Here is a 21,952-nt window from a genome sequence, read left to right as displayed (position 1 = left end):
ATTTTTTAATCCTCACCCGAGGACATTTTTCCATTTTTTGTTCAGATAGAGCGGGAGGGAAAGAGAGGGGGAGAGAGAGAGAAACATCGACGTGAAAGGGACACATCGAGTGGCTGCCACCCGCACAACCGACCAGGGCCGGGGACAAACTGCAACCGAGGTACGTGCCCTTAGCGGGAACCGAACCCGGGTCTCTCCGGACCGCAGGCCGACGCTCTAACCGCTGAGCCAAACCGGCCAGGGCGACATTCAGCTTTCTTAATGCACATTAGTGCTTTCTTCAATAAATGTATAGACTCCTTTAAAGTAGAAAAATATTTAATACTTATCTCCTTACCTAGACTATATAACAACTGGTCATACAACAAGGGGGCCACCATCCCCCTCCAAATCTCAAATAGGTCCACCTATACTAGCTATGCCCTTGGCTTTCAGGAAGCCAGTGTGATGTATTAGGACACTAACTTACAAAAGAGCCACTGATTATAACGTTAATGTTTCAAAATGCCAATTTCATCCCATTCTCTTGCTTTCAAAGGATTCAGTTTAGTCATCAAGTTCTTATGCAGCCCTGCAAGGCTACTTTTCCTCTAAAAGGAAGAGAATAAAAAAGGAGTGGTACTTGATTTCCTCTGTTAATACTCATTTCCATCATTATTTTCTTTCACATTAAGGATGGCAAGGGAAGAAAATATTGCTATCTGCTCCACAGTCACTGGCCAATATTATCTACAGAACACATACAAAAGGTTGGACAAATGTCCATTCCATTTGAAGAAGCATATTTATTACACTGAGCTAGAGGCACCACCACTACTACCTCTCATCATCGCCTGCCACTCAAGGAATGCACATTAAAGACCACTTCAGTTCCTAGATCACATAACAGTGAGAGGCTGAGAGCTGAAACAGAGAGGAGTCCCCGTTAGGTTCATATACAGTATTGGGGGAGAGAAAAGGAAAAGGATAAATAAGAAATAAAAGTACAATCAGTGTATTTTAGGAGAGGAGATAGCTAATAAATTAAACTGACTTCTGGCTCTATCTTAATAGGGATAAACTAACTTGTTCTAGGAGATGTCTTCCTATCATGATCACCTACCTATTGCCAATTAAAACCTTTAATATTGCCAAACTTTAATTTTCTTTAAAGTTTTGGTACTTTATATAAAAATCCAAAAGTCCTCCAGTAAAATATAGCAGACCCTGGTCCCAGACTCTGCCTTATCTATGTTTCTCTCCTGTTACTTGATTGACCAATTGTAGACATAACTTACTGATCCCCATTATGACAGATGGAAGCTTAATTTCCTCCCAACCTGGGTTTCTCCAAAAGGCTGCTCGCAACCTAGCTTCCTCCAAAGCTGAGAGAGAGGAAGAAAGCGGGACAGAACACCCAAGATGGAAGCCACAGTATCTTTTGTAACCTAGTATCAGATGTGACACACTATTATTTCGCCTTATTCAACTTGTTACAGACTAACCCTGGACAGGTTTTGGGAGTGATGACATAAGGATGTGAACAACAGGGGGCAGAGATCATTTGGGGCGGGGGGGGGGGGGCACATCTAGGAGTCTGGCTACCACAGCACTTATATTATTATTATTGTAAACAGCACACTAAGCTATGTCATATTCAAGGAGTATACTATGATTAGGCACACCGCACTTCACTGTGTTTCCCTTTATTGCACTCTGCAGATAACACGTCTTCAAACTGAAGGCTTGTGGCTGCATCGAGCAAGTCTATTGGCTCCATTTACCCAACAGGCTCATATGATGGTCAGCAATTTTTAATAAAGTATTTTTTAACTAAGGTATTTAGATACGATGGTATTGCACACTTAAAGACTACAGAATAGAATAAATGTAATTTTTATATGCACTTGGCAACCAAAAATTCATGTGACTTACTTTCTTGTGATTTGCTGTCTGGTGTGTGGTTTGGAACCAAACCCAGAACCCATGATATATATCTACTACCTATCTATCTAATTCTATGTTCATCATTGAAATCTTTGATATCACTGCAATTATTAATTATGGTGTTACTCCCCACATTTTCTCTGTTTACTAAGAGTTTCTTTGGCTGATTTGTTTTTTTCTTTTTTCATGTTGAACGTTTTCCTCACAGGTCAGCTGATGAATCTGCACACACGTTAGTATCTAAGTACCAATGTGGTACGAGTGAGCAGGCTTCTGTGTGGGATGCTGGATGTTTGGAGGGCAGGGGGTCCAAATGCCAGAATCTGAAGACCCGTTCTCTCGACCTTCAGAGGAGTACTTTGTGATTTGCTTGGAGTACAGGCTTGGCTCCTACGTTCTAAGGACTAAGTGGTGGGAGGGAGCCAGAAGAGGATTTTGTCACTTGTTGCTTTTTTTTCCCTGGAAGACATTCCTCTGTGTTCACATAATCCCTGTTCTCAGTGGTACGCCTCATCCCTGGCTTGTAGTGCCATTCTAGAACATCACAATTCTTCCCGACAATAGACCTCTCCTCTCCTGGCAGGAGGAGGAAAGGGAGGGAGAAAACAGCAGCAGAATGGTCACAAGTCTGGACTTCAGAGCCACACCACCTGGATGGAGGCCGAGCCCCTTTACCATCCCTCCGTTTCCGCTCTGTGCCACGTTGGTTCTGCCAGCTGCTCCTGGACCTGCCATCCTGAGCCCTTCTGTGGACCTGTGAGGAGTAACTCAGTCTGTTTCTCTTTGGAGTCCCCTGCTGTTATGGGTTGAACTGTGTCCCCCAAAACATATGTTGTAGTCCCCACTCCTGGTTGTTGTGAATGTACACTTATTTGGAAATAGGGTCTTTGCAGATGTAATCAACTTAAGGTGGGGGACACTACACAACAGAGGGAGCCCTAACCAAATGTCTTGTGTCCCCAAGAGAATAGACACAGAAGAATGTCACGTGTAGGTGAAGTCAGAGATGAGTAATGCAGCTGCATGTCAAGGGACACCAAGGTCTGCCAGCCACCAGAGAAAGAAAGGGACAACTCTCCCTCCAGAAAGGACTAACCTGGCCAACACCTTGATTTCAGATGTCCAGTGTGCAGAACTGTGAGAGAATACTTTTCTGTTGTCTAAGCCCGCTGGTCTGTGCTGATCTGCTGTGGGAGCCTCAGAAAGGAATACCCCTGCATTCTGTCTTCCTCCTGCCTGCACCACCTTCCTCTCTGTCTGTCTTTACACGATCCAGGATCAAGATGTCTTGATTTCATAGAAGTTGAGATTAGTATTTGTTACTCCTCTTTTAGGCTTTGTGGTAAGAGGTGGGGGTGGGGGTTGGAGAGGTAAAAATATCTTTGTTAATTTTAAAACCAAAAGTCTTTATAGTCTTCTGATTTTTCACCTTTTTTCTTCTAAACTAATTCATACCACTTAATGCACTTTAAGTGCAATATAGAAAATCTTCATTATAAGAAAATTAATTTCAACCTTTCATTATCATACCCATTCTGCACACCACTGCCGGTTCGCTAGAGAATTTACAGTAACTTTCTATTGACAGTGCATCATGGAAGGATGGTGGAGAAGGGACAAGAATGAGGAGGAATGAACATATATTATTGAACGTTGTGTATATCCACTTAATTCCAGGTATTTTAGTAGCATACTCTCACATACTTTCATTTAATCTTACAAACAGTCCATGAAGCACATAGGATAACTTCTCTTTTTCCAGCTGAAGAAAAGAAAATTCAGAGGTGACATAACTTGCTAGGGTCACCCTGTTAGTAAATCAAGAAGCCAAACCAAGACCTGTTCACATCTAAAGCCCAAAGTAACTCCACTCTCCTTTTCAAGGTCAGACTGCTTGGCCAGATCATTCAAATTTTCTATAAACAGGATTCAAAAATCTGGCTGGTTTTATGCTTTCATAAAAAGTCAGTCAATAAGGACTGGTATTTTTAAAGTGACTATTGTATGCCAGTCAGGAACTTTGCAAAACTTTTTTAATACTGACAACAATCTTTTTTTTTTTTTATCCTCACCCGAGGATATTTTTCCATTTTTTGTACAGATAGAGTGGGAGGGAGAGAGAGGAAGGGAGAGAGAGTGAGAAACATTGACCTGAAGGGACACATCGAGTGGCTGCCACCCACACGACCAACCAGGGCCGGGGACAAACTGCAACCGAAGTACGTGCCCTTAGCGGGAACCGAACCTGGGTCTCTCCGGACCGCAGGCCGACGCTCTAACCGCTGAGCCAAACCGGCCAGGGCCTGACAACAATCTTAAAAAGTAGTTACTGTATCTGTGGCTATTCCCAACTGACCTTTAGTGAGGGCAAATAAAATAAAAATATAAAAATAAATCGAATGCCACCTTGGAAATAATGAGTTTAGCCCCGAGTGTTGCTCTGTGCAAAGCGATCTCACACGTGACATGGTTGGCACAGGCCTGGGACACCAGCTGCACCAGGGTCACCACCGCCCTGCTCCGCGCTCCTCACTCAGACGGTGCTCACACACGCGCCTCACGCAAGGCGTTCCAACAGGGCATCCACTGTTTCGCCGATGAACACTATGCTACTTTAAAATATGAACTATCCTATTAAAATGGGATGATTCTGCCTGGCAGGTGTTCTACAGCACACTCTGGCTCCCTTCTTCCAAAATGAGCACTATGGTTCCATTTGGACATGAGTTTTTGGTACCTTTAGGCTCTCGGGGAGCCAACTGCTCTTTGTCACAGAACCTAGGAAGCACCTCAGTGACTTTTCTTCCCTTCAGACTTTAGAGACTGCTAACATTACACAACAGTCTCCCTTTTCCGCTGGTGATTGCTGCAGAAATTATTTTGCAGTTCCCTCTCAATCCCTAGAAGAGATATGCCCTCTCCTTGCTCTTGGCTCCCTTCTCCACCCAGAGGCCACCATGTCCAGGAGGAGACCTTTTGTCCTAGTTCACAGAGAAACGATGTTATCAGGTGAACCCTCTTACTCAACATTGGCATCTACTTCTCTTTCTTCTCCCTGTCTGGTTCTCCACGTTGTGCTATCCCAGCCCATCCCTCAGGGACCTCGCCCTAACTACTGCCCCACTAAGTATTATCCCTCCCCTCCAGAGTGCCTTCCCTTCAGAATACAAGGATAGTACAGCCAATGTCTCCCACAAGGCAAAGAAACATGACCCACTACTCATCAGACGGTCCCCAAGCCAATCCGTGCCCATGTGCTCCCCATCCTTCCCGTACCTGAGGCCAGTGGCTTTGCTGACTCCTCCTTCCTGGGCCCCTCATTCCTTACTGCTCCTTCCAAGCTGCACGGCCCAGCAAAGTGTGCACACCTTCCAGCTGGGACATCCAGGAAGACTAATGACCATCCTGGCCCGGTGAGGCCGTGCCCTCCCTGCACCCTACGTGAAGCTCCACTGTAGCACCATGTCACTGAACCATGCCTGTTTATCCTAAACAATGTGTCACTAAAACTGTACATCTGCCAATCATGTGCCACGTTTTCCACATCTGTGATTATATCAGTGAAAGTTTAGTTCTCAAATGACAAACAATTGCAGTAAAAGTAGCTTTCTTTTAAGGATATACATATATAACAAACCAGCCATCAGATGGCAAAATCAGTAATTATTGTTTAGCCTCTTTTTTTCGAGGGAGGGGTGGTGATAAAATCAGTAGATCCCTTTTACTAGTAACAACAAAAAACCCAAACAAAAATCTAAATCAAAAGCACAGAGCTCAAGGGACTTCTCAAGTCATTTATCCACTGACTCCAGATAAACCCAATTCTGAACCTACCCTACAAGCAAAGGAAGAAATTTAGAGAGAGCCAAAAATATAAAAGATATAGTAATTATAGTCTACTACAGACAAATAGAACAAGAAACATATTAATCAAAACAACTATTTCAGGGAAGCGAAGGACCTGACTTTCCTTACTTAATAGTTCTTTATCTCCTTTTCACTCATTTTGGTACCAGCATTCAGCTGTGAATGCTCATTAACTGAAAGTCATTTGCTATTTCTTGCATAAATGATCTTTTAAAACAACTTGAAGTCCTCACTACTTAAGACTTTTCTAACCTGTTCATGCTTAAGGGCCTGAACGGCAATGCGACAGAAGCAGGAGGTTGTCCTGCCCTGAGCATCCACTGGAAGGCCTGCTCCTCGACCCACAGGGCATCCTCGGGAAGGCAGGAGCCTGCTGCGTTCTTCCCTCCTTCTGCTTGACTACACAGTAAATAGGAGAGACTGGTGTTTGAATAAAATGCAAAAATCACGCAAACTGTTTTACATTCCTGGCCTAGAAAAGTCTCCTTAAAAACATTTAAGTCTTTTGACAGTTACAGGTAGCATTTGATTCTGCTTGAAAGCACAAGTGTAAGGGTGTCAAAAACAATTAGTGTTTTAATAACTCCCTTTTTCAGGTTAGTTGGCAGGCACAAAGAGAGAGAGAACAAAAGAATATTCTCAAGAAAATAAGCCAATGACATTTAGCAAAATCATATCATTTTACTATATTATTCCTATGCTCTTTCTACTCTAAAAGAGAATACAGTTTAAAGAAATGAAAATGCAGGCTGTCAATATTCACTACTCTGACAGGTAAGGTTTCCTAGTCAAGGAGCGCATTCACTTTGCGGTCACTGTTTCCAAAGAAGCCTTAAGGCAGCCAGTCCTCAGCAGACACCATTGAAAACCCCACAAATTTCATAATCCTGCCTCAAGACAAATTCTTGCTGTTTGGGGAAAAGGTAGGTTAAGAAATAAGGAAGCCAAGACCGAGTGGTTGGGGGGAGGTGTTATGTGTGAAGTTTTGATACATCAACAAGGCCTGTTTTGTGTGCCTCTCTTAGAGTTACTTTGTGGCGAAATAAGCTACTTCAAAAATATCTAATAGCTTCACATTTAATTCTGACTTCAAATCTTAGAGTGGCAAAGCCGCTGTGCCTGGAGGCAACACAATCTTATTGCTATAAAAATCTCTCAAAGCTCCAGACAGAAGTGAGAGAATAAAAATAGATAATCAAATCCAAATCAAGGCTATTAAGAATTGATTTAATGTAAAGATAATAGAGCAAAATTTTGTTTAGGTTATGGATATTCGCTAAAATGTGTAATCCTTGTTTGCCTAAAATTTTGATTATGTTTTATCTTATTTTGTCACAGTTAAATAGTTTTATCATTAGGGATTTTAATTGCATATAGTTTATAGAATTTTTTCTGATTACCCTATATCCATCTCACTGAGAAAAAAAAAAAATCACTCTACTACTTAATGAAAAGAACCATCTAATGAGGATGCAATCACATTACAGGGAGATGCATGTAAGGTGTGAAATCTTTGTCACACACATTTTATAGTATCTACATGGAGTACAGGGGAAGGGGTGTCCTGGAGAGAGCAGAGAGAGCGACAGCAGTCACTCAGTGGTACTAATGTACAGAGAAAGGGGAAAAAAAAAAATGAGAAAAACCAACTCCTTGAAAGTCTTCTTTTTTTTAAATAAAGTCTCCATTATTATTACCCACCCCCCATTTCCTCATCTTTTTTTCTGCCTCTCACTCACTTCTTCATTCATCTAGGTGCAATCCTAAAGTTTAGCCCTTGATTTACCATTCTCTGGATTTCTCTGGACCGTAGGCCGACGCTATAACCGCTGAGCCAAACCGGCCAGGGCTACCATTCTCTGGATTTCAAGATTTTCCTTTAGGTAACTCATTTGTTCACGCAGTCTTAGCGACCGTCTGTGAGGGACTCACCCGGAGCTACAGACCTGCTCCCTTCCTCAAACCGCACCAGCTCTTTGAGTCTGTCCTGACCCCTTGTCAGCATCAAGGTGGCTATAAAGTCCTGTCGATTCTCTCCTCTCTCGTAAAGTTGTCACTTCAGTTCCATACAAACTGCTCAGACCTGTCATACTCTTTTTTTTTTTTTTTTAATAAAAGATATTTAATGATTTTTAGAGAAAGAGGAAGGGAGAGGGAGAGGGGAACATCAATGTGAGAGTGAATCAGGCCTCGGCTGCCTCCTGCACGCCCCCTCCAGGGAATCGAACTAGCAACCTTTCTCGCGGGACGATGCCCAACCACTGAGGCACGCCAGCCAGGGCAGACCTGTCATTTTCTTGCTCAGAAGCCTCAATAATCCAAATCCTTGGTCTGGCATCAGACTCGGTATACTTTCCCCCTAGCTGGTCCTTTATTTTCAGTTAAGCCAGTTTATTTGGTAACACCCAAATAAAGTGTAAACTTTATAAAAATGCATTAATAAATACTTAGATTATCTTGACTTAAAAAGAAATTTTATTATATTCTACAGACTACTGAAAATCTTTAAGTCTGGAATGCACTGTGTTGAGTAAAGAAATGAGATAATGCCCCGCATTCATTAGCAGATACTTTGTTTTATTTATTGTTGTGGAGTTTTGCTAAATTAAGCAAGGGAAAACATTTTAACTCATAAGTAACCTTCCATATCTAAGGTCCGAATAATCCAATCAAGATTAGACTGCACCCTCCACATTTGATCTCACAACCTTTTCAAGCCTAGACCGGTGATGATCAAGTCTCTCCCCTTCAGGGAGGAGATGATGGGGGCAATTGTGTTCACAGCCTGAGCTTCAGCAATAGGCATATATCCCACTTATTTGGGCGATATTGAGAGACCAGACTTTGCTCAATATACATTAATTGTTCCAGTCAAGCCTAAACCTAAACATGTCTGTTTGTTCAATACATTCTTAATGAACATCCTCATGTCAGGCCCTAGCCCACTAAGCACTGGGGTACAGAAGTGCACCAGACAGACACGGTCCTCTCCTGCCTTGCCCCCACCCTGAAGGTGAGACAGACATTGAATAACAACGTGTTTAGGGAAACGACTATTGCAAAATGGGGAAGAGCGGGGTGCTGATAAGAGCACTATAATAGCGAATAACATGCAAATACACGAGCACATAGTTTCCTGGGTCAGAAGGGGCTCAGAAAGGACCTCTGCAGAAGGTCCTCACCTGCTGCTGCTTCCTTGGCCAACCCTGTCCTCAGGTTTTTGGCCTCATTTGTACTCATCTCTCAAAACTCAGCTTGGATTCCAGGTCCTTCTAGAAGTCAGGTCTGAACTGGTCTTTCAGACTTCCTGATAGTCCCCAAATTCTCTATGTTACCCCTAACTCCGCATTAAGGAAATACATAGGAATGAGAAGTATTACTCATGTACCTTCCAACTAGATGGTGGAATCTTAGAGGGTATCTCTACATCTCAAGTGCCTAGCAAATGTTTAATTAATTTTGCTAAGTTAATGAATGGAGATGTAGCAAGGAAAACTACCAAACACTTGATTTCTACCTAAACCTTAACAGGCAAAACAAAAGATAAACAGGCAAAGGTTAAACAAAGGTACTTTTGCTAGAGGTCTGGAGCCAGCACAAAGCTGGGTCACCCAGTGTGTACAATTTCTGTGTTTTTGAAACCCACAGAAGTTACGATGCTTGATACCACCTTTTGCCAAAATATATATGTACCAGGGTCACAGAGGATACCTTACCAGGATTTTCTAATTCTAAAATAAAACATGCCATCTATATTTCTAAATCTGTATTTGTAATCTACATAAATCATCTACCATCTTTCTAAAAGAGTACACATTTATTTAAATTAATATAGATGTTTTAATATAGTGTTTATTAAAGGAATAAAAAGTGGTAATAATTCCAGAGGTTGGTACATCCCTGTAATCCAGCCTCAGACAAGAAAAAGAGTGCTACCTAGTGGTTCAACCTGGGAATAAGAGACTCGACACACCAGAGGCTTGAAACCTCAGAGAGGGTGTATCTCAATAGTCCAACCGTATGTCATGAGAAACAGATGCAAACATGTGGCTCATGGGCTCAAGGACGGGACAACAGGTGCTGGTTGGAGCAGGTGCATTCAGAGCATGACATGGCAGAGAGATGGAGAACCAGATGGGCCTACATTTGAAATATGACTGTAGGATCTTAAGCAAACCATCAGACCTGTTTAATCCTTGGTTATTTGCAACTATAAAATGGAGATAAAAATACTGACTAGTTGATAAGAGTACTGGAAAGATTCAATGGGATATGTATAAAACATTCAGCGTAAAGCTTGGCATTTAGTAACTATGCAGAAAATCTTATAGATCTTTTAAAAATAGTTTATGACATAATATTAACTACTATGTATTTGTAGAAAATATAAGTATCAAACACTCGTTTTGTTTAAGTACATGAAAGCAAATTAAAAAGCAAAAGGTTTTACGTGTTACATTTCAATCATATAGTTTAGTTTCAATGAAAACAAGTAATTTTTAGAAATAAATTACAAATAAACTCTGAAATATCATCTTTTTGTAAAAATAATTATAATCCTTGTTGCAATGAATATACTTTCCTTACTGTATTCTTCATTTTTCAACATCCAGTTTGATAAATCTATCTTTATACACATAGTTCTTAAAGATTAATTTGGTTATTTGGATTTTGTTCTCACTTGCTTACAAATGTGAAGAAAACACACAGCAGAAATATCAATAAAAAAGTAAGTTTCAAAAACATGTCAATCCACTACATTTATATTACAACAGAGAATTTGATATTTGTGTTTACAACTCCTTTGGCTTGCTGCATAACCCACTGGCCAAATGATCACAACAGCCTTAAGACTTAAGACAGTGCATCTCAGCTCTAGTACTAGAGATAGAAATGCTATGCTCATCTGCTTTTACAAAATGGATGGAAATATCACAATTTATATGTAATTATACAAGGGCCTTTGTAGCCTGAACACTTTCCTAACACGACAGTCACAAAAGGACCCGGTCCCTGAGGCCAGTGCATAAATGTATCTTAAATAATGCTCCCTACAGTACACCCAAATTAGTTATTAAAAATTAAGCGTAGCAGGCGGACATGTATGCCATTATAATCATATCATGGCTATTGTGTTGGCTATGGCCCTTTAATGACGTACAATGTGGGCTCAATTGTTATTTTATATATTTTACTACTAACAACAAATCATCAAAGTACTCATATGTAATCAAAAAAGAAACGTGATGGAAATCAGAACTGCGTTCTGGCCATAGTTGTGTCAGTGATGAGCTGTGTAGTTGGAGAAGTTTTTAGCCCGTGCTTCCGTGTATTCATCTGTGAAACAAAACCATCTCGAAGGGCCGGGAAAACACTGTCCTCCATAGTCTGCCATTATTTCGTATGTCACAATGACTCTAAACCATACACCTCAAATTAGAAATTAACTATCCACAATAAATTACTCTGATTAGATACAATTCCTTTTTCCTCCTGTTAGAGAAGGCAAAACAATAATGAAATCATATTGTTGGAAAAAAGCCAAAATATCTACATAAAATTCTGCTGCAGGGATTGACCTTTTCTCTTATTTATTAAGCATCTACCATATGCACCTTACCTTGAGCAGGAGGGATCTGTACAGCTATTAAGAGATCATTATATACATGTCTTTTCCTTATATACCTCATCATTTTTAGGCTCTCTTAAAAATTTGACACGTTTCTCTACTAAGTCACACATGAGTACTAGAACTTAACTACTTAACTCATCTGCACCCAAAACAACCCTTGAATGCAATCTGTCAAGTATTTTTCCATTTATGAAGCTGGTGAATTTGGTAACACTCTCACACTAAGTGAACGGCAATCACAACGGATGAATTTGTTTTTGACTAAAGAAGGTAAGCAGAACCCCATAATACGTAACAGCGAGACAAGGGAACCAAAGTAAATAAAACCCAATCAACATAAACTGGCACCCCGAGACTGGGTTGCAGGAGTTGGTTAGGGATTTCTGAAAGGACTCAATCTCATAAACACCAGAGACTAAATGAACTCACCTTCTTTTTAGTGATGCTAGCACATCCATCCATAATATCACATGAAGCTCGTCTGTATTAATGACTTTGCCAAAAAGTTGGGTCACAGTATTTTAAACTGTACTAGCAATTACGGCAGAATAAAAACAGTAACAGATTCAACATTTCAAATTGTATCTTGATGTAAAGTAAATCCACTACTTAAAATAGTAGTATGAGAGCACAATGCTTTGGACTATTCTGGACAACACTGATCAGAAAGGTAAGGTAACTGCAAATAATAATTTAAAAAAACATTCACTGAAGACCTGAAAAAAGAACCCTAGACACCAGCTCAAGGCTGTACCATCAGGAGGCAGAATCTGAGTATACAATCTCATACCAAATGTGCAGACCCACACATTTTACACTTATAGTTTTGGTGAAACTTGAGAACTTCACAGCAGCCTGCTAAAATCACAGATCGACAGGATAAAAGTGGATAAGAAGAATGTGCAATTTATGAATACTGTTTATTACCATGGTTACAAACTTTCAGAACAGGCCTCTGAGACATTGGACTGAGACTCTGCCGAATATCTGTTAAAACAAAAACATAAAAGAAACTTAATACAGAGGTCTGTTCATCTCAGGAACTGTAACAGTACTTTTTTCCCAAGGTTACGTATTTCTGGAAGCAATAATGTTGTGACTTTTACTTCCCATTTAATTATGCCACTGTAAACTCCACTGGGATCCAGTACATATGGTTCTTCAGCTAAGACTTGTCACACTGATCAGGATTTCCCAGGTTCAGTGCATTGATTTGTAATGTGCTGACACGGGCCAACTGGAATGCTTCTCTTTCTGACATTTGTCATCAAGGGAAGGATTAAGAAAACTCAGGCAACTTCTGAAGAGTTGCTGCCCACGGCACTACATTCTTGACACATGACTTTAAAAGAATTAAAAAATATAAAAGGGTTGCTCTCTGTGCGAGTTCCCTAGAAAATAACATGAAACAAGTATAATGTTCACCTTTTGGCTTTGGTGTCCTTTTCCTTCGGTCGCGGAAGGCAGCCCCGGACTGCAAGGCCTCCAGCAGACTGTCCATCACTCCCGTCTCATCACCCTCTGTGGAGAGAGCAGATTCTGTCAGCCCGTGGGGTTACCATAGCAATGTCAAGCACACACAGAAACAGTGATGGTAGGGGCAAGGAGATCGGATGCTAGGACTAAGCCAGCAATTTCAAAATATGATAGTTTACCTCTCTCATAAATCAAATATCTCTTAATGAAATCTGTCTCATTAGTGCCTGTATTCCTGTCTACTGAAGAGGACCAGGCTCCACTGACTCATTTCATAGCGCTGCTTTTATAGTCTGGGGGCACAATAACTTTAGAGGGAATGTGGTCCTCATCACATCCTTGTCTCAGGTGATCATAAACAACATTTCCCTTGTAGAAATGGGTTATGTTCAAAGCAGCAGCTTCTGTTCTAAAATCAGCCAGGTGTGGGAGTGCTTTTGTTGGTGTTATTGATATTCTGCTGTCTAAACTTATTGTACAAAATTGTATCTCCTTGCTCACTTTTGAGAACGTGCTTCCAACGGCCAATTCTTCACATCGGAGGATAATCGTACCCTAACTTAAGGTGACACACAACTATCACTACACATTTCCACAGAATGCATGACACATTCTTCTCCTACGACGAAAGCGAATGGAGGATCTCACACTTCAGGGTTGCGCCACACCGTGATTAGTTCAGGGCGGCATTCTGTCCATGATTAACGATGCCGTCGCAGGGCCAATTCTCTCTGCTAATACCAGATTTTCTTGTAATCATAGCTATTTATAGTTGTCAATGCTAAATATTATTTAAAGAAAGCAGGAAAAAAGCTTCAACAATACTGCTGGCCCAGCTGAAAAACAAAGCGACACCAAAGATTTTTTCTGTCCCTGAGAGTTTACTTGCAGGCATTCTCTAGGAAATTGTATGGCTGGTATGTAGTTACATCTAAAGAAATAGAAAACTATTTTCCTCTGGAAATTTTATTTATTTATTTTTGAGATGTAATCCCTTGATAGGGAAAAGATGACAAGTAAATACAGTAGAATGCAAATAAAACATCTACCGTTTACATACATGTATAAATATAAATATGCACTGATCCCTTTTCCACCTGGTTCTGATTCATGTTTTTAGAAAAGTACTAAACCTAAAAAAGTGGGTGAACCCTAGTCAGTTTGGCTGGGCAGTTGGAGCATTAGCCCACAGACGGGAGGGTCTTGGGTTCGATTCCTGGTCAAGGGCACGTACTTGTGTTGCAGGTTTGATCCCCGGCCCTGGTCGGGGTCGTGCAGGAGGCAACCAATCAATGTCTCTCTCTCACATGGATGTTTCTCTCCCCCACTTCTCTTCCCCTCCCTCCCTTCCACTCTATCTAAAAATCAATGGAAAAATATTCTGAGGATTGACCCCCACCACAAAACCATAAAAAAAAAATTAAGTAGAAATATGCATTGGCCCCCTTTTCATCTTGTTCTAATTCATGTTTTTAGAAAAGTACCAAACCTTGAAGATGTAATTTAAAAGTGGGTGAGCCTTGGCTGGTGTGAGTCGGTATGCAAGTTGGCCTTTGCACCTAAGGGTTTCAGGTTCAATTCCTGGTCAAGGGCATGTACCTGGGTTGCAGGTTTGATCCCCCGCCCAGATGGGGCATATTCGTGAAGCAATCCATTGATGTATCTCACATTAATGGTTCTTTCTCTCCCCCCCCCACCCTCCCTCCCACTTTCTCTAAAAAAAATAAATCAATGGAAAAAGTATCATCTAGCGAGGATTAACAAAAACAAAAACAAACCAAATAAAGATGGGTGATAAATAGAGCATTTGGTGATTGTTAATTTATATGTGAATTTAATTCTAAGGTGGTTTGATGGCCATTTTAATTAAAATGCATTAAATAGTTCAGACATTTTAATTAATAACTACCTAGCTAACTTTGAAAATTTACACTCAAACTCAACTGTATTTTTCCTAAAAGAACTACAGAAAATTCCAAGTATTTAAGGTTTTGAATATATTTCACTAGTAAAAGGAAACATCTTACAAATCTAAAAATGTTAAGAAAACAAGCGTGAAATAACTAGCATACATTTTAGGAAGGGAAACTACTTGGCCCCTAGGAGCCCAGAAGTAATGACAATGCGATACCGTCACAATACTGATTACGTAATGGGGAAAGAGTGAAAGGGAAGACCAGACAACACAGGCATGCCATTTGTACAGCTTCACCAGGAAGCTTGCAGTTACCACTCCAGGTCTATTCCCTGCTGATCCATGGGGGAAGAGAGTTGAGGAGGAGGCGCAGTAAGGTCTAAGGGATGTGGGAGGTGCCTACCTGTCCGTCACACCAAGGAGAGAGTCAGTGGGCAGAAGAGGCCATGGCAAGCATGTGAAAGCTGAATATGTCATCTCCTTGTTCTCCCTCTCCCTCGCTGCCTGCACCTGACTCCAGGTTGTGGGGCTCCCGTGCCCTGCATGCACCCACATGGATCACGGCCACGTGGACTCCATACAATGAATGATGGACTGAATCTAGCCTGATGCCTTGTCTGGACACTGACACATTATGGAGAGGACACTTTGGACTCTGGCCCTATTTCGAACTTTTCTAAACCCACAACTTCCCCTGTTCTAGGACCGTACTGAGGGAACCAGGATGCTACAATCTCAGAAATGTAATTCCATGCCAATAAAAACCATTCATTTTCCAGTGGGGGCTTCTGAATATGCTTAGTCCAAATGCACCCCAACAATCTCCTGCCCACAAGTCCTGCAGGGATCATGCGCCTTCATCCCTCCAGCAACAAATGCATTAGCAATGTGCACACCTAGCCTTTGGAACTTGGTGTCTAAATATCATTACTCACTAGCGGGAACCAGAAGACTTAGAGAAATGGCTGATTTGGGGCTGAGACCAAGTCATTGTGAAGTGGGCCAGGAACACACTGTTGTACCAGAAATCAGGCTCAAAGACAGTGAGGCATGGGCCAAAGGGCAGAGGAGCTGGACTGAATGGTAGCATTAGACAAACACAGGACAGTTTGAGCACTAAGTAATAATGGAATGGATTAGTATACACATAAAAAAGAAAAGAAGGATGCATCCATATTGATACTAAAATATTAAAAAATAAGCATGGAGCAAGAGAAAGCTCTTCTTTAAAGAAGACTGTGAACTAGTAGGTGTCAAAGATATAAAGAAGACTGAGTTCCATTAATACAAGGGGACAGATTTGAGGGAAATAGGAAATCCACCGTATCACAACTCAGCAAGAACTGATTCGGGTAGAAATCATCAATGGTTACAAACACTGGCGTGCGGAAGGCTGACGAGGAACAGAACATGGAGAAACCTGGCAGACAGCAGCTTGCCCAAAGAATCAAATTTGACATCACAACGAGGGGACCCACTGACAACTGCCGTCTGAAAGGATGCGCTGAGGCAGACACATAGCCTGTGTAATCGTTTGCACAGAAATGCTTAACCTGGATCTACATGGGAGGAAACGTCCAGACAAATCCTGAGAGAGAAACGTTCTGTGAAACAATGGACCTGAGTTATTTTCTTTTTCTAAAAAAAAATGTTAATTTTTTAAATGAATTTTTAAATAATTCAATTAGTTTACTTTCAGTATTCTTTTGTGTTGGGTTCAGGTGTACAGCAAAGTGGTTAGAACACTTTGCAAAGTGTTCCCCTTGATATTTCCAGGACCCGCGTGGCGCCATACATACTTATCACATTATTATTGACTATATTCCCTATGCTGTACTTTACATCCCTGTGACTATTTGTAACTACCAATATGTACTGCTTAATCCTTTCACCTCTTACCCCCAGACCCCCAACCTCCCTCCCCTCTGGCAATCATTGTGGTGTCTGTGTCTGTTTCAATTTTGTTTGTTCGTTTATTTTGTTCTTTATATTCCACATAAGTGCAATCATATTGGCCTGAGTTCTTAAACATCATCAAAATCAATGGCCAAGAGAAAAATAACGACAAGGTTAGAGAATTGTCTAGACTAAAGATCAAAGACGTGACAAGTAAATGGAACACAATCTTTGATCAGCTCTCAAAAAGTGAAAAGGTTATAAATGACATTACTGAGATAACTGGAGAAATTTTAAAATGCACTGGATGTTAAAGAATTACACTGCACCCATGTTAAGACACCTGAGTATAATCACGACAGACACGGTAATCCCTCTGCTCTCGGGAGATGGAGGCTGACACTGTTCACACTGTTTACTTGACAGTTTCTACCCCCGCGGACTATGAGTTCACTGGGGGCAGGGACTGCGGTGTGCACTTATCTTTAATGCCTAGAACAATGCTAGTATCACATAGAAAGTGCTCATGAAGACATGCTGACTACATTCACAAATGTGGCACAACGTGGTTAGCTGGAGGAACATCATGAAAGAGAATGAAGAACACGGGCGAAGACGGGGCCGGGAAACGGTAGGAGCATATTCCACCACCGCGTAAACAACACGCAGCTTTGTTTCCTCTTTCCCCCGGGTCTCACACATCCATTCAGTTGACAAACTTTGTTGATGTGCACTCCAAGTATCTCATTAATTGATCCACTGTTCCGTTCTCTGACTAAACTCTGTGTGTCAGTGGTCCAGAAGTGAATTATTTTTCACCTGAAATACCGCCTGAGTTGCCTGGGGTCACACTGCCTCCAGTTTCTCCCGATTTCGAATTCCTCTCATACAGTACTGATAAGGCCCAAAGGAGAGAAATAATCTTCAATCCCCAAGTCACAGATTTTTAATCTCTCTCACTTCCCACCACATAAAGTCCCATCGCTTTCACTGCTCCCAACACTGATTCTAATTGCTCTTCTAATCTTATCTCTCACTTCCAACATCACAACCTGTTCTTCAGCTGAAGGCAACTGCCTGTGATTCTTCACAAACTCTCTCTCCTGTCCATCACTCTCTACCTGGAACCTCCACCTCTGCTCTTGTCCCCCAGAGCGGATGGCTTTTCTGGGCCTTCACGCCCACACGTGTAGTGAGAAGAATACCTAAGAACACCTGCATTCTAGTTCGAGCTCTCAACAAACTACCCGTGTGACACCACGCTGGTATCATAACCATCTCTGACATGTGTAATAGAGATAAGACCTGTCTAGTGCTAATGAGAGGATCAGGTGAGGTAACAGAAATAAAAGTACATGGTAAATTCTAGGTGATATTAAAATACAGAGAAATAAATTCAAAAACAAACTTCACAGTGCTTTAGGAAGTTTATGAAATGTCTGCTTATTATGTTTCAAGCACTGTTTTACATGCATCATAAATTAAATGAATATTTTATAGTGCCCTTGATTATGTCCTTAGTAAAGAACATAATATATAACATCATTTCTAAGGGAAAGTCTAATAGAAAGCACAGGTAGAGTCTTAAAATAATCCAATGTTTAAGATGAATAGATACAATGCAGGTGCTTTTCTGAATGTTAAAAATGCATTTAGAATGTTCCTTCCACACATGTTCACTGAGGGCCTACCACACACCAGGACTAAGGGTACCTAGACACCAAGAGTTAACAACTGTTTTCTGCTCTCAAGCAAAGAAGGGTGGTAGGCATGGGAGGGATCCATATGAACTACTAGAGATGGGCGGCTTCCTAGAGACTGGAGTCACCACTGGAGGCACTGGGTGGGGGTGGGGGGTGTCAGTGTGCCTGGCAGAGAGAGGAGCAGGCACAAAGGCGAAAGATGTGAGTAAAAACAAAAGTGAGGGACGTCTTTCTAATACAAACCAGAGAAATGAGAATTAGCCATATTCTATTGTAGACTAGAATTCAATTTCTCTACCTACAAGTCAATTTATATTAAAAATATTTATAGCCTCTCTCCTGCTGTGAAAACTCTTTTAAATAAATAGACTAAATGCAATATGCATTGCTATGTCTGAATAACGTAGCACCTGGTTGAATTTGTAAGTGGTCTTTTTAAAATCCAGTGTCATGGGACACAGAGATGAGAGAGTTGAGGATATTTCTAAAGTAAAATCAATAGGATGAGGGCACAGACAGGGCGTGAAGTTGCTAAGAAGCAAGTCAGACAGGTCTGAGGTCTTTGGGCCGATAATTGGAGAAGGGAAAATTTAAAAATAATATTGAGTTTCGTGGGGGACAGGTACTGGAGAAGACAATGAGTTTCCTTCTGGACAGGTGAGTGCAAGGTGCTAGCAGAGACCTCCGGATAACTTCTGGAAGTAAGTTGAAAATTCTGGCCTCAAATTCAGACAAAAATTTGGGTAGTATTTTTGAAACTCATTTTCATATTACAATAAAACAAACAAACAAACAAACAAACAAACAAACAAAAAACTCATTCAGAACAATGGACCAGACCCTGAGAAAGGCTGTGGAAATAACAGTTAAGACTTTGTCTGCCTCATAGGTGTTGGCAAACGCTGGAAGTGCACATGACTGAATCCAGAGAAGCAGCATTTTGAGAACCACCTAAATATAGGGAGCAGGAGAAAAAAGATAAGGCAGTGAGATGGTAGGAATGTTCTTTCTTTTATTACATTTTCCCTGAGCCAAGGTACCACAGTGAAATTGCAGATAATTGTGGACACAAAGAAGATCCTCAAAGGTTCTATAAGCACTCATTCTTAGAAAGCTACGGGAAGGTGTAACTTTTGCAAAACAAGAAAGAAAAGTAAGAAAAAGTAAAACATGAGATCCAGAGAAAAGGAGGGGACGAAACGGCAAAATGGCAGAAAGAATTCCAGCATGTCACTGTGTCCCCGGCCTGGGCGGCCAGTCAGATCGCCTGGGAGAAAATGGGGCTGGAGGAGAGAACAGTTGCCAAGGAACTGAAAGCAAATCAGCTGTGTTGGACCATTTGCCAAAATAATCGCTGCTTCTTTCACAGACCTGTCAGCGTGTTTGGAGAAAACAGTGACAGGTGTACACAAATACTAGGCAAATGAATAAAACTTAGAAATAGCATTGTTGTCCAATAGGAAACAATCTTGGAAGGCTGAGGAATGAATGTTCCTCAACCTGCAACACTACAAACACTGGCTACTCTTTTGACCATCAAATGTGATACAATTACAGTGTGAAGTCAGCAGGGGTAAAGGAGTAGGGGTGTATCAGGCAAGTACAAATAGGGAGAGGGCATAAGGGAACTAAGTCTTCACTTCTCAGGAACTTGGCAATGTCTAAAATTGACAAATAATAATCTAAGCATATTATCTAGAAATAAGGAAGAAGTAAAATGGGGTGGGGTGGCTAAGAATTAAAAGTGGTTAGTTGCCTCTGGGAATTGGGGAGGTGTTGAGAGGGGTGAAGAAGATGATATTTTATTATGCAATGAGCTGACTGTATTTCATTTAGGCATTTGCAAACATTATGTTAATACAAAGTAACTTTAAAAAATTCCTGAGAGGAAAGACAATGGAGGAAGAGGGGGAGGAAGAAGATGAAGATGAGGAGGAGAAACAGGAGGACAGGAGGATGAAGAGGAGGAAAAGGAGGGAGGGGCAGGAGAAAATAAAGGAAGAGGTTGATTCTTGACCTGCACTGTTCGCCTCTGGTAAGGGGACGAGCTAACAAATGGAACACCACCACATCGTGGGTATTACAGTAGAGATCTCAGCCCAGAAAGGACACCTGGTATGGGGCCCAGGGAGAAGGCACAGCAGTCACAGGCCTCCTGGATAATTGACTTAAAGAGTTTTAGGTTTGCCAGAGCTTCCTGAAGAGGGAGGGTCCTGCTGAGCTCATGGAAGTTGTCCAAGGCGGGGTTCTGAGGATGTGAAACTCTGGGTTCTCGAACTCAGGTGTAGGAATGCAGAGCAGGGTACCAGTGTGGGGAGTGCTGGGAGGTGATGCTGAAAAGGCAGGTAGGGGCCAAGCACCAAGCACTGAATATGCCAGGCTACGGAGTTTGGCTGTTATCTTTAAGGGAGTCATTAACTTGCTTTGAGCTAGAAAGTAATATGGTCAAATTTCTACTTTAGAAAGATTGTATGAAAAGAGACAAGACAGAGGGCAAGGAATACAAGGAGATAGCAGGTGTAGTGATTGAAACGTAGACAAAATGTGAACAGGGCCCATATGAGAACAGAAGTGGCGACAGTGAAGAGAGAAAGGAGGAAGGACAGAACACTCCTGGTCTGGGTGCATGTATTAAAAAATGAAGTTGAGGCTAATCTCCAGGCTTGGCCACTGGACGTATGTTGATATTATTCACCAGGTACTGAATCATTTTTGTTTAGGGGCTGAAGGGGGCTGAGCCTGGAGAGGAATTCAGTTTGGGATATGTTAAATTGGGATGTCCATGAGATATCCAGCTGCAGGTGACTCAAGGTGGCCAGAAAGCTGGTGGATTCACAGACTTAAAATGTGGGGGAGAGGAACTGCCTATACGGATGGGCTTAACACAGGAGCATGTCGGTCATACTCGATGCTATGCAAAAGTGGGTACGCACAGTGAAACGTAGAAAACACAAGTTTTGAATTCAAACAACCTGGATTTAGATACTGGCTTTTCAATTTGCAATTATGGTGACTTTAGGCAAATTACTTAACCTTATGAACCTTCATTTTTCCCCTTCAACTTTAATGTGTGAATAATAATAGCACCTACTTCACAAGGTTATTGGGAGGGTTAAAGGAGATACAATCATGTGCAATGCTTAAGGGCGCCTGGCACCGGGTAAGAACTTAGCAAGTGCACCTTTGCTGTGGTTAGTGAAGGCTATGACTGCAGGGCACGAGATCTCCTAGGAAGAGTGTGTGCAGCGATAAAAAAAAAAAAGAGCTGAGGTTAAGCTACACAGCAAACTAACACATGAAGGGGGTTTTAGGAAGAAGTGACTGTTCTCCACCTGCAACCTACTTCCAGTCTGAATCTTGCACATGGTTTCAGAGCTCCCTTTACTCCCGTTGTCTCCTGACACGCCTTTTAGTCTCAGCACTTAAAACATTTTTTATTCAAGTATAACTGACATTTTATTAGTTTCAGGTATACAACCTAATTTGACATTTGTATATACTCCAAAATGATCACCACAATAAGACTAGTTACTATTT

General features: G+C 41.4%; 1 protein-coding gene across 2 annotated transcripts in view; it reads right to left on the bottom strand.

Annotated features, from left to right (window-relative positions):
* The window catches only part of DIAPH3 (diaphanous related formin 3), a 487,836-nt gene that overhangs the window by 97,242 nt on the left and 368,642 nt on the right, over positions 1 to 21,952 (bottom strand). For both annotated transcript variants that reach the window (XM_036249888.1, XR_004958076.1), the window contains 2 exons: positions 12,851 to 12,946; positions 12,353 to 12,412 (listed from right to left, as the gene is read on the bottom strand). In XM_036249888.1, coding sequence (XP_036105781.1) covers positions 12,353 to 12,412; positions 12,851 to 12,946 — 156 coding nt within the window. Of the gene's footprint in view, positions 1 to 12,352; positions 12,413 to 12,850; positions 12,947 to 21,952 lie in introns of those variants that run through there.

Source organism: Molossus molossus, unplaced genomic scaffold (assembly GCF_014108415.1).
Source record: "Molossus molossus isolate mMolMol1 unplaced genomic scaffold, mMolMol1.p scaffold_m16_p_9, whole genome shotgun sequence".
In the NCBI taxonomy this organism is placed as follows: domain Eukaryota; kingdom Metazoa; phylum Chordata; class Mammalia; order Chiroptera; family Molossidae; genus Molossus; species Molossus molossus.
Note: the sequence above shows the minus strand (reverse complement) of the source record. Positions and strands in the feature narration are given on the sequence as shown.